Source organism: Lissotriton vulgaris, chromosome 2_1 (genome assembly GCF_964263255.1).
Source record: "Lissotriton vulgaris chromosome 2_1, aLisVul1.2, whole genome shotgun sequence".
NCBI lineage: Eukaryota > Metazoa > Chordata > Amphibia > Caudata > Salamandridae > Lissotriton > Lissotriton vulgaris.
Window position 1 is genome coordinate 1,852,519,051 of NC_141687.1, and position 24,748 is coordinate 1,852,543,798.

Sequence of the window (24,748 nt, forward strand, 5' to 3'; positions counted from 1 at the left end):
AAGTGAGTTAATCTTCATTGTTGCCATATGGTCTGGTAAACAGGTTTATGTGCCAAACACAGGGCCGGCTCTAGGCTCATGGTGGCCTGGGCAGGGAGCGTAGGTAGGGGGCCCGTAAGAGGGGGTCCGGGCAGGGCGGAGCGCGCAGGCCAGTAAAGAGGGGAGGGGGTCAGGGAGTTTCGAAGTGGAACAGAGCTGGAGGCCGCCAAATCCCTGCCAGGGGCCACCACGCAAATATGTATCCATCATCAGAGGATTAATATATTAAGGATATATATTGGCGTGGTGGCCCCTGGGGTTTGGTGGCCCTGTGCAGGTGCACAGCTTGCACATGCCTAGAGCCGGCCCTGCCAAACATCTCTCAGCTACTATGCTGTTTGTGGCAGAGCATGGGACTATGATTCTGAGTTTACCCATACAGATCCTCACGGCCGTGTCTGCGGAGCTGCCATGAGATTGAAGTGGAGAAGTGTGGCTCACTGGTTAGAGGAGGCAGACCTGGAAGCAGAGGTCAGCCCGGGACCAGGGTTCAATTCCCTGCTCGGCAGGGTCTTGAGTCCTAAAATGTCCATGGACTCGACAATTCTTGCTCCGGTGCCTACTCGATTCACGGGTTCACACTCTGCGACTCTGGGCAATAGCTTGCTTAATCTCCACAACGGCCCCTCGCGGCGGGATGCCTGGCTTTCACCTTGCGGATACCCTGCTGGGGGTTATCTCACAGGGGAATACCAGGACGGGTTCCCTAAGCAAGCGCTTAGAAACCGCTTGGTGATTTGCGCTATATAAATGCCTGTACATTGACTGATGTGGCGCACGGGCATCCGTTGGCGAGCAACCAAATGCATCTGTAGTGGGACTAACTTTAGCATTGTCTCCGTAGGTTTTTTGACAGTGGGGGTTCAGGTCTTATGTTCATCCTTTCCAGCAAACATACAGTGAAGTTGTCTGTCATTTTGGAGCCCTGGATAGCCCGCTTTTAACGTGTCACTATTGCCCCTTCTTTGAATCGTAGTGAATGTTTGTTGAAGTAGGCTTTGTGCAGTGTTTGCAACAGTGTCGTATTTCGTGGTTGTTTTGTGACTGACCATTCCCACATAAATATAGCATTAGTACCCTGGTGCTGATTCTGGTGTCCTGCTGTACTCATGGTACTTGCTGTGGCCTGTCCTTTCTAGCTCACTTGGTAGCATAGCTAAGGTTATTTAGTGTTAGTGTCACCTACCTCTGCCTGGGCGATAGCATATTTTCCTGTGTTTTCAGTTCTCGTCTCTACCCGCTACTTAGTCTTTCCCTTTCTCGCTCAGGTTGTCCATAATACCCTCAGCCTCCAGCCTTTTTGTTCACAAGTCCATGTAAAGGTGGACTTCCTTTCCTAAGTATCTTTGTTCCTATGATTCTTAATGCCTTTTGTTGCATGTCGCTCGCTCTTGGCTAGTTTTGTGCGTGGTGCGTCTACTATTCTCAAGTTAGCCATATTTCTACTTATGTTATTTACTGTAACTTATTTTTACTCATTTTCTTGCATAAACAATGCATATATGATAAGTATGAGCATTTTTTTAATTGCAGCTTAGTTACAACAGCTTAACATACTTGCGAGGCCCGTGGAAGTGTATATGCAAAACAGTAATCATGTAGCATCTCCCAGTTCGTTACAGAGGCATCATGTGCTGTGAGAGGCGATAAAATCGACTATATTCAATTGTCATCCGCGGGGTCTCCCACCACTCTCCCATTCATCGTATACTCTCTAAAGGGGCCCCATACTGGGGCATCGAGGGTGGTATAGATATCTGTGCTTTATTGTAAAGTATAGCATCTTTAAGCCAATCACACACCTATGGGAGTGGAGCTTCCCATCCATTATTTCGTCACTCTGCGCTTAGCCGGTAATATTAAAATGGCTACCAGCTGAATAGCAGTGTGCGGGGCAGCAGTGACTAAACCCAGCAGCAGTGCCAATGGTGTCCATGCCACTCTAGTGGAAGCCTTGTCATTAATTGTCTGCATGACATCGGCCTAATAATCTTGGACAGGTGGACAGCTCCGGTCTAGGTGTTAAAAAAACCAACCAACCTGGTGGGTCGATTGAGCATCAAGAGCACCTATACGGGCATATACAGTCTATATTATACAACAATTTGGGTGTATAATTTAACCTGTTGAGAAAATTGAAGTGTACTAGTTTACACCTGTAGTTTATTGATGCACGCTTCCCCAGTCCACTAACCCTCCTCCCGTCATGCAGCCACACCTGCAAAACCCCATGACCATGCCCTTAGTGAAGCAGGGACATCTCAGTGGGAGGCAGGATCCAAAAGTTCTTGCTGGGTTGGCAGGCTGTAACATCAGACAGATGGGTCCTGCAAATTCCTTTCTGCATTGCCAGGTCTTTCACCATCTCCCCAATGACTGACGGAGGACCATCATTCCGTTTTGCGGCTGGAAGTGCAAGCCCTTTTGGCTAAAGGGGCTATCAAGAGGGTGCCTGCGCCAGAAGTACGATGTTGCTGTTACTCCCACTACTTTCCGGTGCCCAAAAAGGATGGAGGCCTCTGGCCTTTTGTAGACCAGTGTCCTCTCAGCGCCTTCCTCTGATAGGAAAAATTAAAAATGCTCACAGTGGCCCAGGAATTGTGTGCTCTACACCCTGGAGACTGGATGGTAGAGTTGGACCTACAGGACTCCAATTTCCATATACCTGTCTTGCTGGCCAACCTGCGGTTTGCGATGGGACAGGAGCATTTTCAGTTAACTTTGTTTCCAGTGCTCCTCTGTGTTCACAAAAATCATGGAAGTGGATGCAGCACATCTTTAGAGGTCAGGGGGGCCAGTCTTCCCCTACCTCAATGACTTGGCTTTTGAAGGCAGTCTCATCCCAGGCAGTCATCAACCACCTCCGGACTGTGGCGAACCTCCTGTCATCTTTGGGGTTCACTATCAAAGTGCCAAAGTCACACTTAACTCCTTCTCAGACGCTCACTTTCATTGGAACCATTCTGGACACGGTTCGGTTTCGTGTTTTACTCCTGGGAAAGAGTCCAGGGCATTCAGGCTATGAGCCCAATCTTTCAGAAGGGAACTTCTACGACCACATTCAGATTTCACAGGAAACTGTAGAAGTTCTAAAGTGCTGGTTACTGCGCTGCGATTGGGTCAGTGGTAGACCCCTTTCACTTCCCCAACCAGAGCTGACAGTGGTAACTGATGCTTTGTTTTTGGGTTGGGGAGGCCATGTGGGAGAGAGGCAGATCAGAGGCCTCTCGGCTCTGGTGTAGGAAAGACTCCACATCAACCTTCTGGAGCTGAGTGCCATACGCATAGCATTGAAATCTTTCCTTTCATCCATCAAGGTGAGGCTGGTACAGGTACTCACAGGCAGCACCATACTACCACCATGTGGTATTGCAACCAACAGGGAGGGGTGTGGTCATAGACTTGGTGCCAGGAGGCCTTGTGCTTCTGGAATTAGCTGGAACATCAAGGAATTTTCCTGGTGGTGAACCCCCTGGCAGTTTGATTGAATGCCAGGGTAGATGAGCTTACCTGTCAGTGCCTAGTGAATCGCAAGCAGCAGTTTCATCTGGAGGTGGCTCAGGCTTTCTTTGGTGAATTGCGAGAACTTTGGCTCGATCTGTTCGCCCCCCACCTAAAACGTGCAGTTTCCGCAATTTTGCACATTCTCCAAGGTGTCTCTCACTTGGAGAACTGCACCGCCTTGAGTGGTACTCAGGACTCCTGTATGCCTTGCTGCCGATAGCACACTTGCTCAGAGCTCTCGAGAAAATCAGGACTGATTGGGCCCAAGAGATCCTTGTGGTCACGATTGAGCATGGAGGGTATGGTATCCAGAGCTCCTGGGCTCGAGCATCCGTCCTCTGATCAGGCTGCCCCTTTGGGAAGAGGACAGATGTTGCAGGGGCAGGACAGGGCTGGGCTCTGCACCTGGACCTTTACAATCTCCTGTTTCAAGCATGGAGATTAACCCCTTCACTGCGGTGGCTATTCCGCCGCAGTGCTAAGGGGGTGGGGGGGCGGAGCGGCGGTCCCGTGCTCGTGACGGAACTGCTCCGTCACGGCACGCGGGTGAGCTGTGCTTGTGACGGAACGGTTCCGCCACGGCCCCGCCCGCACTAGAGAACGTTATCGCAGGCGCGGAATTCGCGCCGCCCAGGCGCGACGTGGGGGCCGTGACGGAACCGTTCCGTCACCAGCACAGCCCACCCGAGGCTGGTGACGGAACGGTTCCGTCACGAGCATGGGAGGGGTTAAACGGCGACATCTGAACACTTTTAACCTTCCTCTGGAGGTGATTGATGTTAACTTTGGCAGGCAGGCGTTACCTTGACAAAAACTGTAAACACCTGTGTAAAATTTGAGACTTGGTGTAATACTTGGCAGATTAACCCCTTTCAGGCCACTTTATCTGACATTTACAGTTTTTGTTGTCCCTAGCCCGGCAAGGCATTTTCCCTGGGCACAGTTAAAGGTTACCTTTTGAGTTTTTCTGCTTTTTTACACTTGCCGGATCCGCCCTCTTTGTTCAAGTCCCCTGTTGTTATGAGATTTTTGGAAAGGTTACATTTGTTTCCTCCCTCTTCTTTTGTCATGCCACAGTGGGGACCTTAACCTGGTCCTCACCTTTCTAATGTGCATTCCATTTAAGCAGCCTTTGCAGCTGTCCCTCGCAGCCCCTCACCCTCAAGGCAGTGTTCTCATTGCCATAATATCCGCACCGCGTGCGAGTGAGCTTGAAGCTCTCTGTGTCAACCCGCTATACGCCAGCTGCTTCCCAGACAAACTGGCTCTGTGGACTTTGACATCCTTTCTGCCAAAAGTTGTGACACCTTCCACACTGTTAAAACATCACCCTGCTGATGATTTATGCTCTGCCTCACCCCTCTAAGGAGGAGGAGAGACTCCATCACTTGGACCCCAAGAGAGTATTTACTGAGCTTCTACATAGTTTTTACCAAAGACCACTAAGTGGACGATCAGCTCTCTGTAGGGCTCGCTGGGGTTAAAAAAGGCAATAATGTGCAGAAGAGGACCATCTCCTACTAAATTGTGCTCTGCAACACATTGGCCAAAAGCAGCGTCCGGAAGAACTACATGCTCATTCTTCCTGGGTCAAAGCTGTTACCACTGTGTCAACACGTGGAGTCCCAACCCTAAGCATTTGCCAGGGGCTACGTGGGAGTCCCTCCATGTGTTCACAAAGCACTATTTATCTGGATATTTAGATCTGCCGAGAAGGGCATTTTGCCTGCTCGGTTCAATAGGGCTTTGTTTTGAGTCCATTCACAGCCCTAATCCAATTTGGTACTGCTTTGTATCTATTTGAAATTTGAGCAATCAGCAGCTATGATTGGACTCTATCAGTTAATAAATTTCCACATCTATGAATCTGCACACTGGTCATGACAATTTGCTTTATGGGCTCTACGTTTGGGGGCACGGACAGTTTCAAAAGTGACTGACATTACTGCACAGAAGTAGTGCCTATATAGGCTCTGCACTTTATTTCCGGAGCAAAATGGTGTTGGTCCAGGGCAGCACAGTGTCATCTACTTGTGTGATGAGAAATCTCTAGTCTGACGTCTGGGGAATATTGAAAAGGTGAGGAATCCGCGTTAGATCGAGTCCCTACCAGAAAGAGCATTGCCATAGGTAAGTAACTTGTTCTTTGCGAATTGTGTTTATTTCAACGTCTATATTTATTGTTTCAAAAAATATATATATGAAGAAAACATATTGCACAGGATTCCTCAATCTTATCAAAATTCTATATGCAGCATCATATACAATTTATTTGGTTATTACCTTCGGGAGCTAATTGTTTTTGGGTTGTTTTATAACCCTGTTCCTTTCTGAGGGATTATCCTCTCTCCTCTCTGTGTTGGAGGGAGAGCCAACAGCAGATGTGAATTGCAGGGTTTCCGACAGGACACATTCCGAGGATCATTGGTGCTAGATCAGACTGAGGACTGTCAAGGAAATAAGACTGAGGCCCCTTTGAAGCTAAGGAGTTTCACCTTGCTCTTTCATGCCCATTGTTCTCTGGAAGGGGTAACTGATGTCCCATTGGTTAAAAGGTGGCTAAGTTGGGAGGACTTTTTTTTTACTTTATCTCCTTGTTTTGATTTCTCCACCCCACCTTGGAGCTCGCTCTTAGCAAATATCTTTACTGGACTAGTCTGAGTGGAATAAACAAAAGTGCACAACTGCCCAATACCTGTCTCAGAACTGACCTATTGTAACAAATATCTCCTGCCTGCAGCTTTAGTCTAAAGTTAGTGCTGAGACATCATGTCTGTGTGCCAAGATTTAGCTACCAGAAATCCACTGTCCTGCACCAGAGGCTGTAGCGTTCTCCCCAGCTTGGGTACCCGCCAATGACTACAACCCACACCAAGCTTAGTATCTCACGTCTTTTGTTTGTAAGCATGTAACTGTGAATTCAACATTCAAAACCAGCCTTCATTGCATTCTGCTCTGACACTTACTTCACAGATCTATGGAGTCCATCAGGAGCCAAAAGGGTTCTGTCATTGCTAACTCGCAAGACACTACATCTCCCGCTCTGTTAAATAAAAAAGTTTTTTTTTTAAATCTACTACATATATTCACCTAAACTTGAGAACTACCCAGAGTTCTCTGCTTCTTGTTTGCACATATATACATACACAATTCTCCACAATCAATCTTTTTAGCGCTTTAATTGTTCCACCTGATCTTGTCATGGGAAACTGGGAACTGTCACCATCAAAGTTCAGGATCTGTATCAACGGTGTAGAGGCACCAACAGTCACTGATGCTTCAGTACCAGGCTCTCCTTCAACATGTAGATTTGATGGACGATGATTTAAGTGCCAAGTATGAGAAGAGTCTCTGGTAATAGACTTCCCAGGGTGCTGGGCAGTCAACATGTGCCCTTTGGTAGACACCACTTGAAAAGGTTCTGCATCAAAAGGAGCATCTAGTTTCTTAAAGACGATGTTCTTCACATGTTTTCTTTGGTCAGCATGCGCTTTCATCTTTTGTTTATGAACAAATTCCTTCTTACGCGTTGCATTCTTGTTTCTCTCGCTCTGATTGGTCTATTGAGGCAGCTTGATTGTCATTGCTCTACCGAACATCACTGTTGCAGAACTTTCACCTGTGGTCGAGTGAGGTTTTGAACGATAAGCTCTTAGGGTTGAGTCTAACACAGTTTTTAAATCGAGCTTCTCAAGAGTAGCATGCTGCATTGCTTTCTTTATCATACTCCTAAAGCACTCAGCAAGTTTCTTGGTCTGCAAGCACAGAGGTGTGCTCATCTGCTACTTTATATTCAGATGCTCTAAGAAATCTCTGAACTCTCGACTGTTGAAAGGCTAGCTATTGTCAGATGTCACTATGGCTGGAATACCCAATGTCGCAAAGATATCATCTAGTCTCTCGATGACTCTTGAGTGGTAGATGAGAGATCTTCAGTTAAAGAAATCGTAAGTATTCATTCACAATCACCATCAGGTGATGTCCATTGTCAAGTGGACCGAAAAAATCAATGGCTACTCTCTCCCATGCATGCTTCAGAAGTTCTGACATTTTTAATGTGTGTTGGGTAACTTTTGTAGAAAGGCGATTGCATTTATGACAGGCCTTTAATTATTTTTCAACCCTCTCATCGTGATAATGAAAGCAAACTCTGAATCGGGGAGCTCGATTTATGGCAACAATTCCACAGACTCTCCAGAATCAGGATTCTTGACCCTCGCTGTATACTTCCTTCCAGAGTTATATACAGTTCATCTTCGACATTTTTGTATTTTTAATATTCATTATCACTGGTGAGAGGTTGAGTGTGTTGGTTCCATGACTGATGTGCAATTATATCTTTTAACTTTAGCATGTCCCTATCATGACTCAAGGCAGTGATAATCCGGGTCAATGAAATTGCAGTGGGTGTGTTTGATTTTACAATGAAATTGACAAAGGCTTCTGCAGTCTTGGATGGATTACTGTGACCTTAATGGGCACTCTAGAAAATAGTAATCAGAGTTCTGATCCTTTCCTGGGCGATGCAAATTAGTATAATTGTACTCTTGTAATCGCAGTCCCCATTGTTCAATTCAAGGAGCCATTTTAGACTTTGGATTGGCTTGATGATCAGTTACCAGCATAAAAGCCTTACCTTACAGGAATACATTGAAATGTCCACAAGCCCATAACATTGCTAAACTTTCTTTTTGAGGTTATGAATAAGCATGTTCTGTTTGGGGCAAAATCCTACTTGCATATGCCACAATCTGCCTTTGAACATTTGGGTGTCCGTTGTGCTGTGCAAGGGTAACTCCTAACCCGACATGACTAGCTTCAACACTATCCTCTGTATGAAGCTTTGGATTCAATTATGCCATTTCAGTAGCATTCTCAGTGGCTTGTTTGATTTTCTTAAAACGTTTCTCACATTCATGTGACCGATTAAATGAAACATTCTTCTTTGTCAAGTCTCTCAATGGAGAACTCACAGTGGCAAAGTTTCTGATGCATCTGGAACAGTAACAGGTCATCCCAAGAGATGAACGCACCATAGAAACATCTTGTGGTGATCAGCATTTACAGCGCTTGTACTTTAGCAGTATCAGGTGTCCTCTTCCCATCAGAAAAGATACGGCTAAAGAACTTTAGCTTTGTCTTACGGAACTCACATTTGTCTGCCTTCAAAGTCAAACCTGCATCAGCAAGTAAATGACATAATTTTGTGAGAGCTTTATTGTGCTCTTTTTTTTTTTTTGCAGCTCAAAAACCAATATGTCATGACTATAATTGAACACCTTCATGACCGGCTGTATGATACGTCAAATTACGTCTTGAAAAAGTTCTGCAGCTGATGACCCACCAAAGCATAGTCTTTTGTATCGCAACAGACCAACATCCGTAGAAAAGGTTGTAATTTACCTGCAATTTTTAAGTTCCCACTGATGATAACCATTATTCAAATCACGGGGAGAGAAGACCTTTACACCATTTAACAGCGTTATTATTTCAGCAATATGTGGACCTGGATGTCGTCCACGTTCAATTGCCTTGTTTGCCTGATGCATGTCAATGCAAATGCGTACAGCTCATTCACTGATCTTTTTGGGTGGCACTACCACTATGGGAGAAACACATGGATTTGGACGAATGGATTGCTCAATTACATCATGCATAAGTAACGATCCAAGTTATTTTTCAACAGCTTCTTGTAAATTAAACAAAATAGTTCTATGTCTATGAGCAACAGGACAGACGTCCTCATCAGTATGCAACTTTACTTTCATAGTCTTAAGCTTTCCTAAACCATGCAACAACATAGGGAATTGACTAACTATTCTGTGGTGAGCATTCATGTTGTTTCTGGAAATCAGTCCCATATCAGCAGCTGTGATAAAACTGAGTAGACAGGCACTTGACGCTTTTCCATGAAGCACATGGATGGGGGCTTGCACCTTCGTTTTCTTGTCTATCATTGTCGCTACAAATGAACCTTGACTTTTTAAGGACGTCGATGCAGCCCATGTATACACTTCGGTTTTCAATGGCGTGAGTTGTGGTAATGGAGACTTAATTCACTGTACTTCTCCGCAGCCTAAATGTTAATTGAAGCACCACTGTTGCTGGTGAAATGTATCGAACAATAATTTACTTTCATTGTAATCTTAGGGCAGTGATGGAATGACTTTGGTGCTTTGGCTTGGGGACTTTTCTTTGACTGACATTTTTCTTCGCATGCTGCCAGTCCAACATGCTCACGTTTTTCTGAGGTAAAGATTGACATGGCACAACCATCTTTTTCACTTTCCCTTGATACTGATGCAGAAGAACTGTTTAACGATTATTTAGATGACAGTCAACTTTGTTCAGTGTGGATTTGTCTTAACTGATGTCACCACTTGGCCTTGCAGGTGTGCGTCGAATGTTGCTTCTGGAACGTCCTGGTGACCATTTTGTCTTCGCTCCGTGATGCAATTACAATTTCACTTTACTTTACAAACCATCACAAATGGGTACTTCTTCCCACAGCTTAACGTATGTGTCCAGTGGCGGGACTTTTACCTTCATATGGAAATGAAAATCCACATCTAAAACACAACTTTTTTTTTTATATGTAGACATTACTTTGTGCCCTTCAGTCTTTTGGTTTGGCTTACTTTTCACACTCGTTACTGATTAATTTTGGGCACCACCGCCCTCCATGTCTGCAGCTTGTCCATCAGAACAATCTTCACCTCTGGCAGTCATTAACACTCGATCCAGACTAAGATTTTCTCTCAGCATTCGTGGTCTGAATGAATCTTGACAAGCATCCATCAATAACTTTAAAACGCAAAGCTTTTTCAATATTAAATTCATTGAACTTAGTGTTTGATGACTGTTTCAAGTCTCTCCACAAATTCTTTAATGGTTTCGCCAACTTTTTGTCCTTCTTGACAGAAAATATATCTTTTGTAATCAGCATTGGATTAAACTTGCAATTCAAATCTTCTTTAATCTAATGCTATGCTACTTCTTCAGCATATTTTTACTTCTTTAACACCATGTCCAGCAACATTTTTGAGATACTCAATCTTTTCTTTATTAGTCTCTTCAAGTTCATTAATTAAATCATCAAATGTCTCTATCCAAACAATCCGCGTTCGCCAACATTTTGCTTTTTGGCATTATCGAAAGGTGGTGGTGGTTTCAGCAAAGTGGCACCATTGTAACCATGTATGGGAGTAGCTGTCATTGAAGGTGGAGCTTTTTTAGATATTGTCGGCTGTCCACTAGGACCTGTGTCATCTGCTCTGTCTCGAAAGCCTTGCAATGGAGTGGCCTCCCGATCGTCCTGGACAGTCTGTGGGACTGCGACCTCCTCCTTGGTCTCTATCGGAGCCCTTCACTCTTCGAAGTCTTCTGGAGTTGTTCTGAGATGCCACCTGGAGGCTTTGGTGGTGTGCCACTTCAGGCTTTGGCCAGCTCAATAAGCACAACCTCTGTGCTTCTTCTTGGGTCTCCTCACCCGGTGCTAAAGTCATAGAGCTACGCTTATCGAGGCTCTGGTAAGTGCAGTGACAGTATGCTTTCATGCTAATTGTTCTGTCAGCCAGCGCTTTTATGTATTTTATTCATAGTTGACTACTGCAGTCTTTAGCGCTTATTTTCTGTAGCTGTATGTATCCACTTATGGCAGTAACTCTCCATACAATGTTTAACTTTATCTTGCATAGCAATGTGATACTTGTATGTATGGCCTGACCAGCAGGTTCTTGACCAACGATGTGTAGATTCTCTGCAAAGCATTTGTTATCTTCAACCACTTAACAGGGGTTGGAGCTGCACTTTGCCTCCACATGAATTAAGTGTCCATTCTGTACTTCGACGGCACACATGGCACTCACTGCAGTTTGCTTGGACCACAGCAAACTCTTCGGGAGAGCACTGTCGATCTTTGGGTTACTTATCCCATCCTTGTCTCCAGTTGTAGCGTCCTTCTCCGCTTGGCCGCCAATGACTACTCTTCCTACAGTACTCAGTATTACACGTCTTTATTCGTCCACGCGTAAATGCGAACTCAACTTTCTAAACCAGCCTTCCTTACATTTCGCTCTAACACTTACGTCACAGCTCTACAGAGTCCATCAGGAGCTCAAAGGCTTCCGTCATTGCTAACTCTCAAGACACTACAGAGGCAATGTGAACTTCTCAGTGTTCCAGGGTTGGAGTATCCACAGCCAACTCCCCTTGCCGGGTCCAGCCCCCAACCTGGGAACTTTGATAAAAGGTGCTAGGAGGAGATGCCAGTACTCTGCATCAATCATGAGAACTGACCTACTGGTCAGAAGCGACATAAGAGAGGGCTAAGGAGAGACATAAGAGGTGTCCTTCCATGAGGGCTTCGCTACTCAGGAGAAGAGTTAAGACAAAGAGGTCAGTGGGAGGGATCTGCAACATTGCACGAGAGTGAGGCCACAAGGTCCCCAAAGTGCTGTCACAGCATGACTAATCTATGTGACTCCCTGGTACCAGCCTTAGCAGTTGCTCTCCTGAGATTTTTAGACCTTTCCCTTACATACTACCATACAAGACATTCTCATTCAACAGCTGATAAAGTAGAGTGATCATAAACACATGATACGTTTTTGTCTTTGCTATAATCTGAGCATTTTATGTGTACTATTAAGTTGTGTGAGTATGTGGTGTGATTTAAGAAAAACACTTGCTCTTTTTAAAGAATTAAGCACTGACTGGACACTCAGTTATTACTTTGTATTTGGTGGTTTGTTGAGTCCTAAGTCTCTTACCCCACACCACCTACCAGTGTAAGTATTGAGCTTTTGGACTTCACTACCCTGAGGGTAAAATGATAAAGCTACGTACTTGGTGCTCAGAGTTGCATCTAATACTGAGGTTCTGCCCCAGGACATCAGTGGTAAGTTAACCTGATGGATACAGTCGTGGCCCAGTAACCCTGGTCGGTCCTGGAATTCCTGAAAGCTTTCCCACATGCCACAGGTATTCAACAACATGAATAGTACAGTGATCCTTAGCAAGGGGCATTATAGCCTAACTATGAGGGCCTGATTCTAGAGTGCATGTTTCCTGAGAGGTGGTGGGAGACAAACCCTGGGGAAATTTAACCCAAAGAATAAGAGGCACTCCACAGGGAGTGGCTACTATCTTTGTCATAGATAGTGGTAGGAACGAGCATTATGTCTTAGTAAGTGTAAATATTTATGTATCTTTTAGTTGGAGAATTCCATCGGACATCTCTACCATGAGAAAAGTTGGGATGGGACCCCTTTACGAGAGTGGGCTAGAACTCTGAAGTCTCCTTTAAGTGTTCTGCTTCCCGGGAGCCTAATGTTGCTTGAGCAACAGACTCTACATAGGTGATTCAAATGTGCATGAAGTTAAGAGCAGGGTTTTCCACAGATCCCCTACAATACAATGTAGCATTCCCCAGATGATTTTTTTTATCTTGTTCCTTTAGCGGGGTTCACCCACTGTGATGTCCATTTGTTGCTGCTGTAGGTTTTCATTGGTGAAAATACTGATGAGTTCATTCTGTTTACTTTTTTATGTCCAGGTTTGTCGCGCTTTCACCAGCACCCAGAGTCACAGACGGTTTGGGAGCATGGATTGGCACACTTTGAGTGCAGTGTTGAAGGTCTGCCGGTGCCCGTTATCACTTGGGAGAAGGATCAGAAGAGCCTGTCCCCAGACACCAGGTGAGAATTTCATGCTTCTAAACACCAGGTGAGCATGTTCTTACACCCAGCACTAGGTGAACATGGCCTTTTTTCTACAACTGTTTTCACATCCCCCAGGCTCTCTTTCTTCCCATCACTCTTTGAGCAGGCTTTTAATCAAGGGATCAGCATTGTTAAGATGGAGTTAATTTGTTCTTCATGTTGTGCAGTTTCAACCTTCTGCTGCCTCTCATCAGTCAAACTCTGACACAACAAGGAGACAAATCAAAGCAAGATATGCTCTTAAGGAGAATTCCCATTATTGTAGGTATCACTTCTTACAAATGTTTTTCGCTCGTGCAGCACAAATAAATAAATAAATAAAATAGATCCAGTACTTGTATAGCGCACAAATCACCCCTGAAGGGGTATCTTGGCGCTGGGGGCCGTTGGGAAGATTAAGCGAGCTATTGCCCAGAGTCGTATGGTGCTGGGCAGACTCCTGCTGCCGGAGCCAGGGATCGAACCGTGATCCCCAGCTTCCAGCGTTAGTCGCCCATGCTGCTGCGCCACACCTCTTCCTTACTAACCTACTAAGTAACCTACTAAGTACCAATCAGAAATTGGGATGAAATGCAATGCTGAGACTGCAACCTTGCTGATGCGAATGATGCTCTGCTGACTGTTGGTAGCAGGGATACGTCTGCTGGTTCTTTTGGACTTTTCGGGTGGTATTTACCATGGCAGTCTGCTACACACGCTGGGTGTTTGGCTGGAGATAGCACCCAGAACTCAGCATTCCTCATGGGAAGAGCACGACCTGTCCAGCTGTAATCCTCAAACTCTAGAGGGTGTTATTATGCTTTTTGAGTACCTTCAGGGTTGATGTTAAACCCCTCAATGTTCAGCGTTACCTTCTGAGGACACTGATCTCAGGAGGCTCTGAAGTATCCTCCCCATCAACATGACAACCAGCTGCACCTCAGTTTTTGATCTCGAAATGACATGCAAATTCAAGACACCTTTGTCTTAAAGTCCTAAAATTGAGATACTTAAAAAATCCTTCTCCTAGACTGTGGAGCTGCCAGATCATCTGTCGTCTCTCCAGCCTTAGTCTCGTACTAAATCTCTGAGCTTCATGATATAAGCATGGAAGTTCATGTAGGAAAGATCACCAAAGCATATTTCAACGGCACAGAAAAAATTAGCTATCCATCCTGATTAGTCACATCCTAACCTGCATTCTTCTCGATGGGGGAATGTTCTTCTTGGTGGACAAAGCCTTGGTACACCAACCAGAGCATAGAACATGGACTGTATTTCTCCTGTCCTGATGGACAGCATTTGAATAAATTCTCTGCAGCGCTCTGAGCTGCTGTGCCACATTTAGTGAGACTGTGCTCTAAGTTTACATTGCAATGCTCACACCAGATGCAAAGTCTTCAAGGTATAAAATGCCATCTGTGTGCCCAGACTGGTTTTCAGACTTGGGCATTACAGACTGGGAGCTAGATTTGACTAGCCGGATCCCTCCAGGAGCAAGCCGGAAGCAGTGCAGCACATTCTACAGTTCCAGGCTCCAATTATGTGCAGTTCCAGGCTCCAGTATGTGCGGGAGTGGCAGGAGGGACTGTGCTCAAGGGGCCCATGAAATATTGTAAAAATGTACTTATTAGGAGAAGGTTTTTTTTGTGATGGGTGACAAACTACTCGACAGTGTAGCATCTTTCGTGGTTTACAGGAGGCTTCTAGTGGTTAATTAAGACACTAGCCAAATCTTAAACCTGCAGGGGCCACATATAAGATAGAGGTCTTAGAGGAACAAGCATTGGAAATGCAATAGGTCTCGCAATAGAAAAGTTTGAGCTTTTGGTGTGGAAAATGTAAATATTTTTTAATTATTGTTTATGTTTTTCAAAATATAAAAGTATTCATTTTGTTATTAGAAATGGCAATAGTTATAAAATTAGCAAATGTTACATCTATAGCATTAGTAAAGGTACATGTTTAGTTTTCCCCTGTAAGTAAGCGTTGCTTAATCTGTTCCATTCTGTTCCTAAAGTCAACGTCCCTCGCATAGAATTGAGCCAAACAAGTTTGTCTACTTCGCAAGTTCACTGCCGAGCCGGCTCATCATGTTGAAGGCACAAGGGAACAAATGTTTGGAGTCTAATTTACTAAGCGAGAGTGGCAGTTCCCAGTTCAGAATCTTAAATCATGCCGGCTACAATGCTGCAATTTTACATCAAAGCTCATACACGAGCTGGCTATTTTCAGAAAGGGAATGCCAGGGAAGCATTGTGTATTGGAAACTCGCTGCAAGCCCCCATACAAATGATGGAATGCTACAATGTTTAAAAGCTCATACGCGAGCAGATTGTTCAAACAACCCATGGAAGCATTTGTCTTTTCTAACTCGCTGAAATGTGCACACTCCTAGCTCTGACTAAGAAAAGTAAAAAAGAAAATCCTCATTTGTTTATTTGACAGATCCAAATAAGTGTCCGTGAAAATGTCACTGTTGTAATGTAATTATCTATTTACCATAGGTGTGCTCCCACCTGTAGTCCTAAAAAGAGGTTAATGCAGCGGTGAACATTAACGCCCAAAATGAATACTCCCACGACATCTCAGTGAAAATACAGCGGGTTAGAGGTAAACGCAGTAGAACCGCTGTTTCCCCGAGTAAAAAAACAGTAGACACATCCTCCAGTGTATATGTTAAAAGAAGTAGTTATTGTGTTAGACACACGTGCCGCTGGTTGCAGGTGCACTTGTAAGACAACGTGTTTGGTTGCTCATTGAAAAATTACATTTTAAAATACAAAAATGAATTCTTCCGGCACAGGTTTACCACCAATGACCAAAAAAACATGGAGAAGATTTAGAACAGCATGAAGCACATCATGTACCTGTAATGCCTTGAAAGTGTGTGGATTATAGGATGCATTTGCACAAGATCACGCGTGTGAGCTATGAGGTGCGGTGTTGTGCAAGTCAAGCCCGCTACAGCACCATGTTTTTCAGCGTTGGCAAGTTGACAGTGCACCTGCATTTAGTGCAAAATACTGGAATGAATGAAAACGTGTCTAAAGCGCATAGCTAATACACGAGTGTCCATTCCCAGAACACCAGAAGCGCGCGAGCACAACTTAAGTTCCAAGCTACCTTATGCAACCAAAGAAAAGGGTAACACTTGCCCACCATGTGGGTACTAAAATGCAGCAAGGACGGGGCTGCAGCGGGAGTTGCTAAACACTCGGCGTCGGTGCCACTGCACCTGCTGCACTAGTGATAGCATCAACACTCGCTGCTGGGCTTCAAAGGGAAGGATTGTGATTCGGGTACGAGAAACGAGCAGTAACTTTAAACACAGATGCTGGCCAAGAACCCTGGGAATTGGTCCTTTCATACGCGAACTGAGAATTTGGTATTTTTAGCGCCCTAAGGCCAAAGCAAGTGTGTTAAGGGTCTCTTCTACGTCAGCGAGATGATTGATTTTACATGCAGGCACACGTGCGTGGGATGTTAGGACACAATGACAGAGCAGAGGAAACTGCGGTATGTTCACCTTATATCGTTTTTTTTAATTCCAGTTCCTAAAAACGGTATACTTAAAAAGGGGATGGGGTAAAAGATCGAAAGAAAAAGGTAAATGGTGAGATGCTGAAAGATAGGAGGACCAGAAGAAAATGAGAACGGGAGACAATAATAATAGAAGGAAAAGTAAATCGGCGGATGGATAATAGAAACGGAGGATAATAAAAAATATACATATTAAAAGGATAATGAGAGAGTAACATCGCTAACAGAAAACTCGGGGAAAATCGCCAAATGAATAAGGAGAACAGAAAGGGAAAGACTGTAAGAAATGTGTTGAAAACAAAAAAATAGGTAAAGTAGGGTATAAGAAACCACGGACATGTCAAAGACATACCAGCAAGAGCGGGGAGGGTGGGAGGAGTCCATGAAGAAGTAAAAAAAAAACGAGACACGGTCTACCGACCGTGAAAGCGAAATTACGGCTGGCCGGCCGTGAATAATAAGGGGAGGAGTAATCATTTGAAGAGCTGCTGGCGGCACCAAGCTGGTGAGACACGGCCTGGCGGCCGTGAAACTGAAAGGGGAGGAGAAATGGCTGAGTCAGAGCGCACGCTTTGATGCAGCAGGGGGCGGAGCGGAGCGGGAAGAGCTGCTGGCGGCACCAAGCTGGGGAACAGGTGGCTGGCGATTTGGAGAGGGTGTGTTAAAGGAAAGTGTGTAGCTCCGACTCTGAACGACCTCATTCGACCCCAACGCACCTATTACAATGACTAGAACCAGCACCGCCGGTGAGCGTCGGGGCGCTGCAAAAATCCGCTGAAACATGCTGGCAAAAAAGATATACTAAATGCAGGGTTTTAACAGTTATCCTTTAAAAGTCCAAAGTGGTCAAATGAGGGACCATAGACCTTTGATTCGATGGGTTGTTACTACACTAGAAGACGGAAAGGTGGGCGGGCGTTGTAGTGCCATTATTTTACCCGCAATTTACAGTCCCGATCTGCCAAATTTAGAGCGGTCTTTAAAGTGCCAAAATACGTTCAACAGCTGTCCAAAGTCCCACTCAAAGAGAAGCCTGGCTAAAACAGTAAAAGTACTTCCGCTACTTAATTAGAATTTTGTAACCATAATAAGGTAGGAGAAAAAAAATATTTTCAAAAGATACCCTTTCTAACCAAATACGTGACACTGCCTGGTGTTCGCTGCTGGCACAAACGCCCTCCTCCCAGCCCCCATGTTCCTGCCCCTCTACTGTACTCTCCCAGCCTGGGGCTCTGTTTCCATGGAATTTGTTTGTGGGGGGAGGGCTAGGAATTAGGAATGCTCAGCTTGTTGGGTTTAAAGACCCTTGGCGGGGGGGATGAGCATGCATCCTTCAAATAACAAGCAGTGGGGAAGGAAGAGGTAGACGATAAAAGGAGCAAATGGCAGCTGAGCGCGAGTGCTGCTCGAGTGTTGTTAAAAGGTGCGCTCCTCGCCGAGTGCCTTTGTGCACTTACTCCTTGCGCTAAAGACATGCACCCAGGCAGACTTCGGCACTACGTTGGGTCGCACGCATACATCCGTGTGCATTTGTAGTGGATTAATTAAATAACAGAACGAAAGAAAAAGCACCTGAAATGTAAGCATCAATAACATGATTACTTTAACACACTCCAATCAGGCCAGCAGAGCAAGAATAAGACACTGATACATGCAAAGACAAAACGTGGCATGCCGTGTTATTATGCAGAAACCAACAAAAGTGGGCAGCCTCCATATCCTTGCTTAAGTAAAGCATGTGAAATGTAAGCAGTAACAACATGGTTACCTTAACACTTTCCGACCGGGCCAGTAGTGCAAGAATCCGATGCTGATGCATGTAAACATAAAACGCGGCGTAGAGGTGGGGCAATAATGAGGCCAGCATTGTAGTGTGTCTGTAGCCCTCTGGGTCCGCGTGGACTGCTTAAGGTAAAGCATGTGAAATGTAAGCAGGAACAACATGGTTACCATAATACTTTCCAACCGGGCCAGCAGTGAAAGAATCCGATGCCGATACATGTAAACATAAAATGCGGTGTGCCGCGCTGATATGCAGAACCAAACAAAAGTGTGCAGCTGCCATATTCATGCAAGGACAGGGTATATGCCGAACCTAACAAAAGTGGGCCACTGCCATATTCTTGTAAGGACGGGGTGGAGGTGGGGCAATAATGAGGCCAGCATTGTAGTATGTCTGTAGCCCTCTGGGTCCGCGTGGACTACTTAAGGTAAAGCATGTGAAATGTAAGCAGGAACAACATGGTTACCATAACACTTTCCGACCGGGCCAGCAGTGCAAGAATCCGATGCCGATACATGTAAACATAAAATGCGGTGTGCCGCGCTGATATGCAGAACCAAACAAAAGTGTGCAGCTGCCATATTCATGCAAGGACAGGGTAAGGGATTGGGCGATAATGAGCTAAGAATTGTAGCATGCCCGAAGCCCTCAGTTGCCGCACGGACTGCTGTTTTAACAAGAGAAACAAGAGAAACAAGAGGAAGAGGACGAGAGAGTAATCAAGTAGGGGAAAAAAGTTTAAAAAAACAGGAGACACGGCCTAGCGGCCGTGAAACTGAAAGGGGAGGAGAAGTGGCAGGGTCAGGGCGCACGCTTTGATGCAGCAGGGGGCGGAGCGGAGCGGGAAGAGCTGCTGACGGCACCAAGCTGGGGAACAGATGGCTGGCGATTTGACGCAGTGCACGCGCATTTTAACTCATTGCGCTTGCGCATTGACCTAAAAGCGCACGTGCACTGCATCAAATCGCCACTTTGGTTAAACTCTGGATAAGCCCCTATAGCTCTCGCCAGCTCGAATGCACAAGCGCATCCATCGGCAGGCAAGACCTAACAAGCATTTACAATGCAATGGTCTCGGCATCATTAAAGGTAGAGCTATTGGCATTGCTCATGACATTTTTTTTTTTATCATAAATAAATGGCATTGTCATTTACATTGCCAATAGCTTAATCGTTAAATAAATGGCATTGTCATTTACAATGCCAATAGCTTAATCGCTCGCAAATGCATGACCTATTGCATTTACACCCACACAGAGCCACACACACAAAGCGACCCACACACACATACAGAGCCACCCACACAGAGCCACTCACACAGTCATTCACATAGAGCCCCCTACACAGAGCTACCCTCACACAGACAGAGCCACCCACACATAGAGCCACCTACAAAAAAAAGCTATCCACACAGAGCCACACACACACACAGAGCCACACACACAGAGCCACAGACGCACACACACAGCCACACACACACAGAGCCCCACACACAGAGCCCCACACACAGAGCCCCACACACAGAGCCCCACACACAGAGCCACACACACAGAGCCACACACACACCCAGAGCCCCACACATACACCCAGAGCCCCACACACACACACCCAGAGCCCCACACACACACACCCAGAGCCCCACACACACACCCAGAGCCCCCCACACACACCCAGAGCCCCACACACACACCCAGAGCCCCACACACACACACACACAGAGCCCCACACACACCCAGAGCCACATACACACACAGGAGAGGAAGCACAGCGAGGGGGCAGGGAAGCAAGCACAGCCAGGGGGCAGGGGAGCAAGCACAGCCAGGGGGCAGGGGAGCAAGCACAGCCAGGGGGCAGGGGAGCAAGCACAGCCAGGGGGCAGGGGAGCAAGCACAGCCAGGGGGCAGGGGAGCAAGCACAGCCAGGGGGCAGGGGAGCAAGCACAGCCAGGGGCAGGGGAGCAAGCACAGCCAGGGGTGGTAACGCAGCACAAGCACTAACTATCATTACACCACCTTATCAAAAGGAAAAGGCAATGAGGGGGGGGGGTGAGGAGCTCACGCACACACAAGCAACGAGGGGGGGTGTAGGAGCTCACGCACGCAGAAGCCACGAGGGGGGAGGGCGGTGAGGAGCTTACGCACACAAGCAACGAGGGGGGAGGGGGTGAGGAGCTCATGCACACAAGCAACGAGGAGGGGAGGGGGGTGAGGAGCTCATGCACAAAAGGGGGAGGGGCTCACGCACACACAAGCAACGAGGGGGGAGGGGTTGAGGAGCTCACGCACACAAGCAACGAGTGAGTGCACTTCTGAAGCTCCCTTGCTGACTGTGTGTTGGTAACATAGTGTATGTGAGGGGTGAGTGAGTGCACTTTTGAAGCACACCCACCATTAGTGCATGGTATTAAGCCATGTCCTGACCTCACTTTGGCCGCTCACACTGTGTTTTAGTGGGGAGCCCCCTGGCTGACAGTGTGTGGAGAGAGTCCCTACTGAGGTCAGCGTGAGTAAAGACCCCACAGTCCTGTGGAAATTACCCTGTGAGAAACCTCAAGAAAGCACTAGCACGTGAGGAAACTTGCCATTTCAATATAGGCAAAATTATAAGAAAACTCGACAAATGTCTTCTAAAACCTGTTTTTTGGGGAACAAAGGACGGGGAATTTGTAAATTGACTTCTGCCTCCTGCTTTTCAAATGCAGGCTTTCAGTTTTCATAACGGGGGCGCACTTTTAACACTAGCACCCATGCTCGTTTTGCTTTTAAACAGAAGGTCGTGCCCCTGGTTAATCTGCGAGTGCTGTCTCCATCCTGGATTTAAGGGTGCCTAGCTATTAAGCCACAATACCCGCATGCACAACACTCTCCCCGTGCCATATGCTGTGCAATTACAGGGTGTGCGTGCCGTGCCTGGAAAGCAGCAGAACAGGGGACATGCACTTCTCCATCCCAGAGTCCAAGAGTCCAAGACCCATAACGGGGAGGGCGGAGCCGCCTACGTGGTGAGTGATTCGGTGCCCAATGTCTCTCACCCTCTACTTACTCCTTTCCCATCCTCATTGTACCCTCCATGCCCTTCTCACCTGACGCATCTCTTGAAGATACTATTATAGCGCTTTCGGACCCCTCCCAACTCAGCATGGCGAAGCGCCTTTATTTAATTAATATCACCAGCGCTTTCATACCCCTCCCACCTCCAAACTCAGCATGTCAAAGCACCTTTATTTATTTAACATCACTGGTGATTTCAGACCACTCCCAACACAGCACATTAAAGCCCCTTTAGTTAATGAATATCACCAGCGTTTTTAGACCCCTCCCGCCTCCCAACACAATACGTCAATGCGCCTTTATTTATTTAACATCACTGGTGATTTCAGACCACTCCCAACACAGCACATTAAAGCCCCTTTAGTTAATGAGTATCACCAGCGTTTTTAGACCCCTCCCGCCTCCCAACACAATACGGCAATGCGCCTTTATTTATTTAATGACACAGCGCTTTCAGACCCTTCCTGGCTCCCAAAAGCATGGCGAAGCGCCTTTATTGATGTACCATAACCAGCACTTTCAGATCTTTCCCGTCTCCCAACACAGTACGTCGAAGCACCTTTATTAATTTAACATCAACTGCACTGTCAGACCCCTCCCACCTCCCAAGACCGCACGGCGAAGCGACTTTATTTATTTAAAATCACCAGTTTTCCCTATAGTTTACAAAACTGCGAGAAAAGGAGAAAGTTCAGTTTAACTGAGTGAAACGAGTTGGCTGCAACCTGTGCTGTGATTGAAGAAAATCTAATACTTGCAATAAAGTAAATAACTAACATACAAAAGGAACTTTAGATCTTTTGTGGGTGCACCACCCAGTGGCTTATGTTTATGCATCTCTGCTCAGCAGTGGTGTCGAGCAACAACTGGGCCCCACAACACTTAGGAGGTAGTGCACCAGTACTGGAACTGTGTGGGAGGTGTGGTTCCCGAAGTCCGTTGGTGCAGCTGGCGACTGTATAATTATCCTGTTGCACTAATGAGCCTCTGTGCTGACTGACTCCCTGCTTGTTGGCCTACCTCGGGTGTGCTCTCAGGCAACCCCCCCCCCCCCCCACGAAGAAAAGGCGAAAGAGGAGGGTTGTTGCACCATCAACTCGTAGAACAGGTACCTCTCCTCCAGACACATGCACTTAAGTGCTGGGATTTGGACCTTCACAGTTACTGAGCAGGTGCATTCACCCACCGCGCTGTCCAGGTGCTTTGCATCTATGACTGGAAGATATGTATGTATCTATGTGTATTTATTTGAGTTTCATACGACACACTTGCCATTTGGAAGGCTGTAATCAACAGGGGAAATTGTTGCTTGTTTTATGATAATGGAGTTGACTGACCTCTGAAGGATGAAAGGCTGATTCTATTTGATTCGCTTCTGAGGTAGTGCCCTGCAGATTACCGCATAGTTCAGCAATGAGCGTTCAACACACGGAGTTAAACACTGCAAATCTCTCAAGCCCAGTGGTAGCAGCACAAGCCAGTGGGCTGATGCACCTGCTGCATTAGAAATGCGCATTAACTCACTGAGCTACCTCACTAGCTGTAATAGTGTAGCATCGTAATAAACACGATATTGGCAGAAAAGGATGTTCGGGTCGTTAAAGACACGCTTTTCTAGTGCGAACCTTTTCCCACTGAAGACTGAACTATAGTTCCCGCGCTGTGTGGCCCTATCCAGTCTTATAAAGGGGAATCCCCCTGGGGCGGCGCATATGCAGATGAGATGCATGAGCTCCGACACTGCTCTGTTAAGGAAATCTGCAGGGTCCGCGTGACTGGACAGGCGGGTTTTGTAGGCCTCGGGCTGGAGGCCCGGGTGGCGGGTTCAGCCGTGAGCCCGTCGTGTGCAGGGACGGGCCCTGGGAGCCGTGATCGCTGCCGAGCAGCGTCAGAAGTGCAAAGGTGTGTGTAACAAAACACGACAACAACTGTGCACATTTCAATACACTAGAGCTGAGCTGTTCGAGGCTGGCGAGTGACCCATCGAAAGAGAAAAATGTAAAGCAACATTTTTATCGCTACGTTTACGAATTTTACATGGATTTGTATCCAGTTAATCAAATACCGTGTTGTGCCGCAGGTCACACGGGCAGTCAGTCACCTGACAAGTGCCCTGGTGATGGCACACACTCGTGGCTTTTTGCACTAAAGCAACTCGATTCCCATTTAAACATAAAAAAAACCTCCTTCCCCCGTGAGCGCACTCTTCCAAAGCAGTGATACAGGAATGTTATCTGCTCGTGAGTCCGGTCACAGTAGTGATGAGACAGCCCGTGCTGTGGGAGGGGCTCTAGCCCAGGGGGGCTTGTGGATGTGGCTTATCTCTAGTCCTGGGAGGAAGCGCTTAAGGCTGCATGGGGGCGCTAAGGAGGAGCGAGGAAAGGGGGCTGTGTGTCCGTCATTACCAGCCGGTTCCCCTCTTCTGGAGGGACGGGCTTAGATATGTACTTGAAGTTGGTTTTCTCCCAGACTGCCCTCTAAGCACCCCCTGTTTTACCACCAGTGTCTCTGTTGGATTTCTTTCGGTCTGCGCTCCATCACTGTGCCCCCACGAGCTACCTGTTGGGAAGAGGCTGCTGGCTGCGCCCCCACCCTTGATCTTCCAGGATGGTTCCTGTGCTCCCCCACACCTCGCGCGAAGTGGGCCAAGCATGTGTCAGGAGCTGGTCACGGGCAGGTGGCGCATTGCCACGAGATGCCAACGCCCTCTTCCTACTGCCTGGTTCACTTGGGCAGGGCACAGCGCCTCTTCCCGGTGCTGTGAGTGTAGGCGCTTCCTGCCTCACTTCCTGGCCCCGGGCGTCCAGTGTCCCCGCCATGGCCTCACCCACTCGCCCAGACTCTGACAGTCTCTCACGAGCACCGTCTCGGCTGGCGGCGCTGGGTGTCTCCGTGCAGCATGCGTGCACATTACACAGTAATATCCGGTGTCCTGGTAGCGCTGCGTGGCTGCCGCTGAAGGGGGCGCTACAGGGAAGATTGGGGTGCACTGCTTGTGTACACTGGGCCTCATACCTGTAGCAGCAGAGTGGCGCAGGAGAGCACAGCTATGAACGGCATGGCGCTGTGGAGCAGGCTGGAGCGGCCTTGACAGAGCAGGGTGCGGTGCAAGAGGGAAACAGGGCGTC

The 24,748-nt window shown here is 46.8% G+C and overlaps 1 protein-coding gene across 1 annotated transcript in view; it reads left to right on the plus strand.

Annotated features, from left to right (window-relative positions):
- The window catches only part of IGDCC4 (immunoglobulin superfamily DCC subclass member 4), a 732,192-nt gene that overhangs the window by 240,745 nt on the left and 466,699 nt on the right, over nucleotides 1-24,748 (plus strand). The window contains exon 3 of the mRNA XM_086958027.1: nucleotides 13,100-13,241. Within this exon, the coding sequence (XP_086814153.1) occupies nucleotides 13,100-13,241 (142 nt within the window). The remainder of the gene's footprint in view (nucleotides 1-13,099; nucleotides 13,242-24,748) is intronic.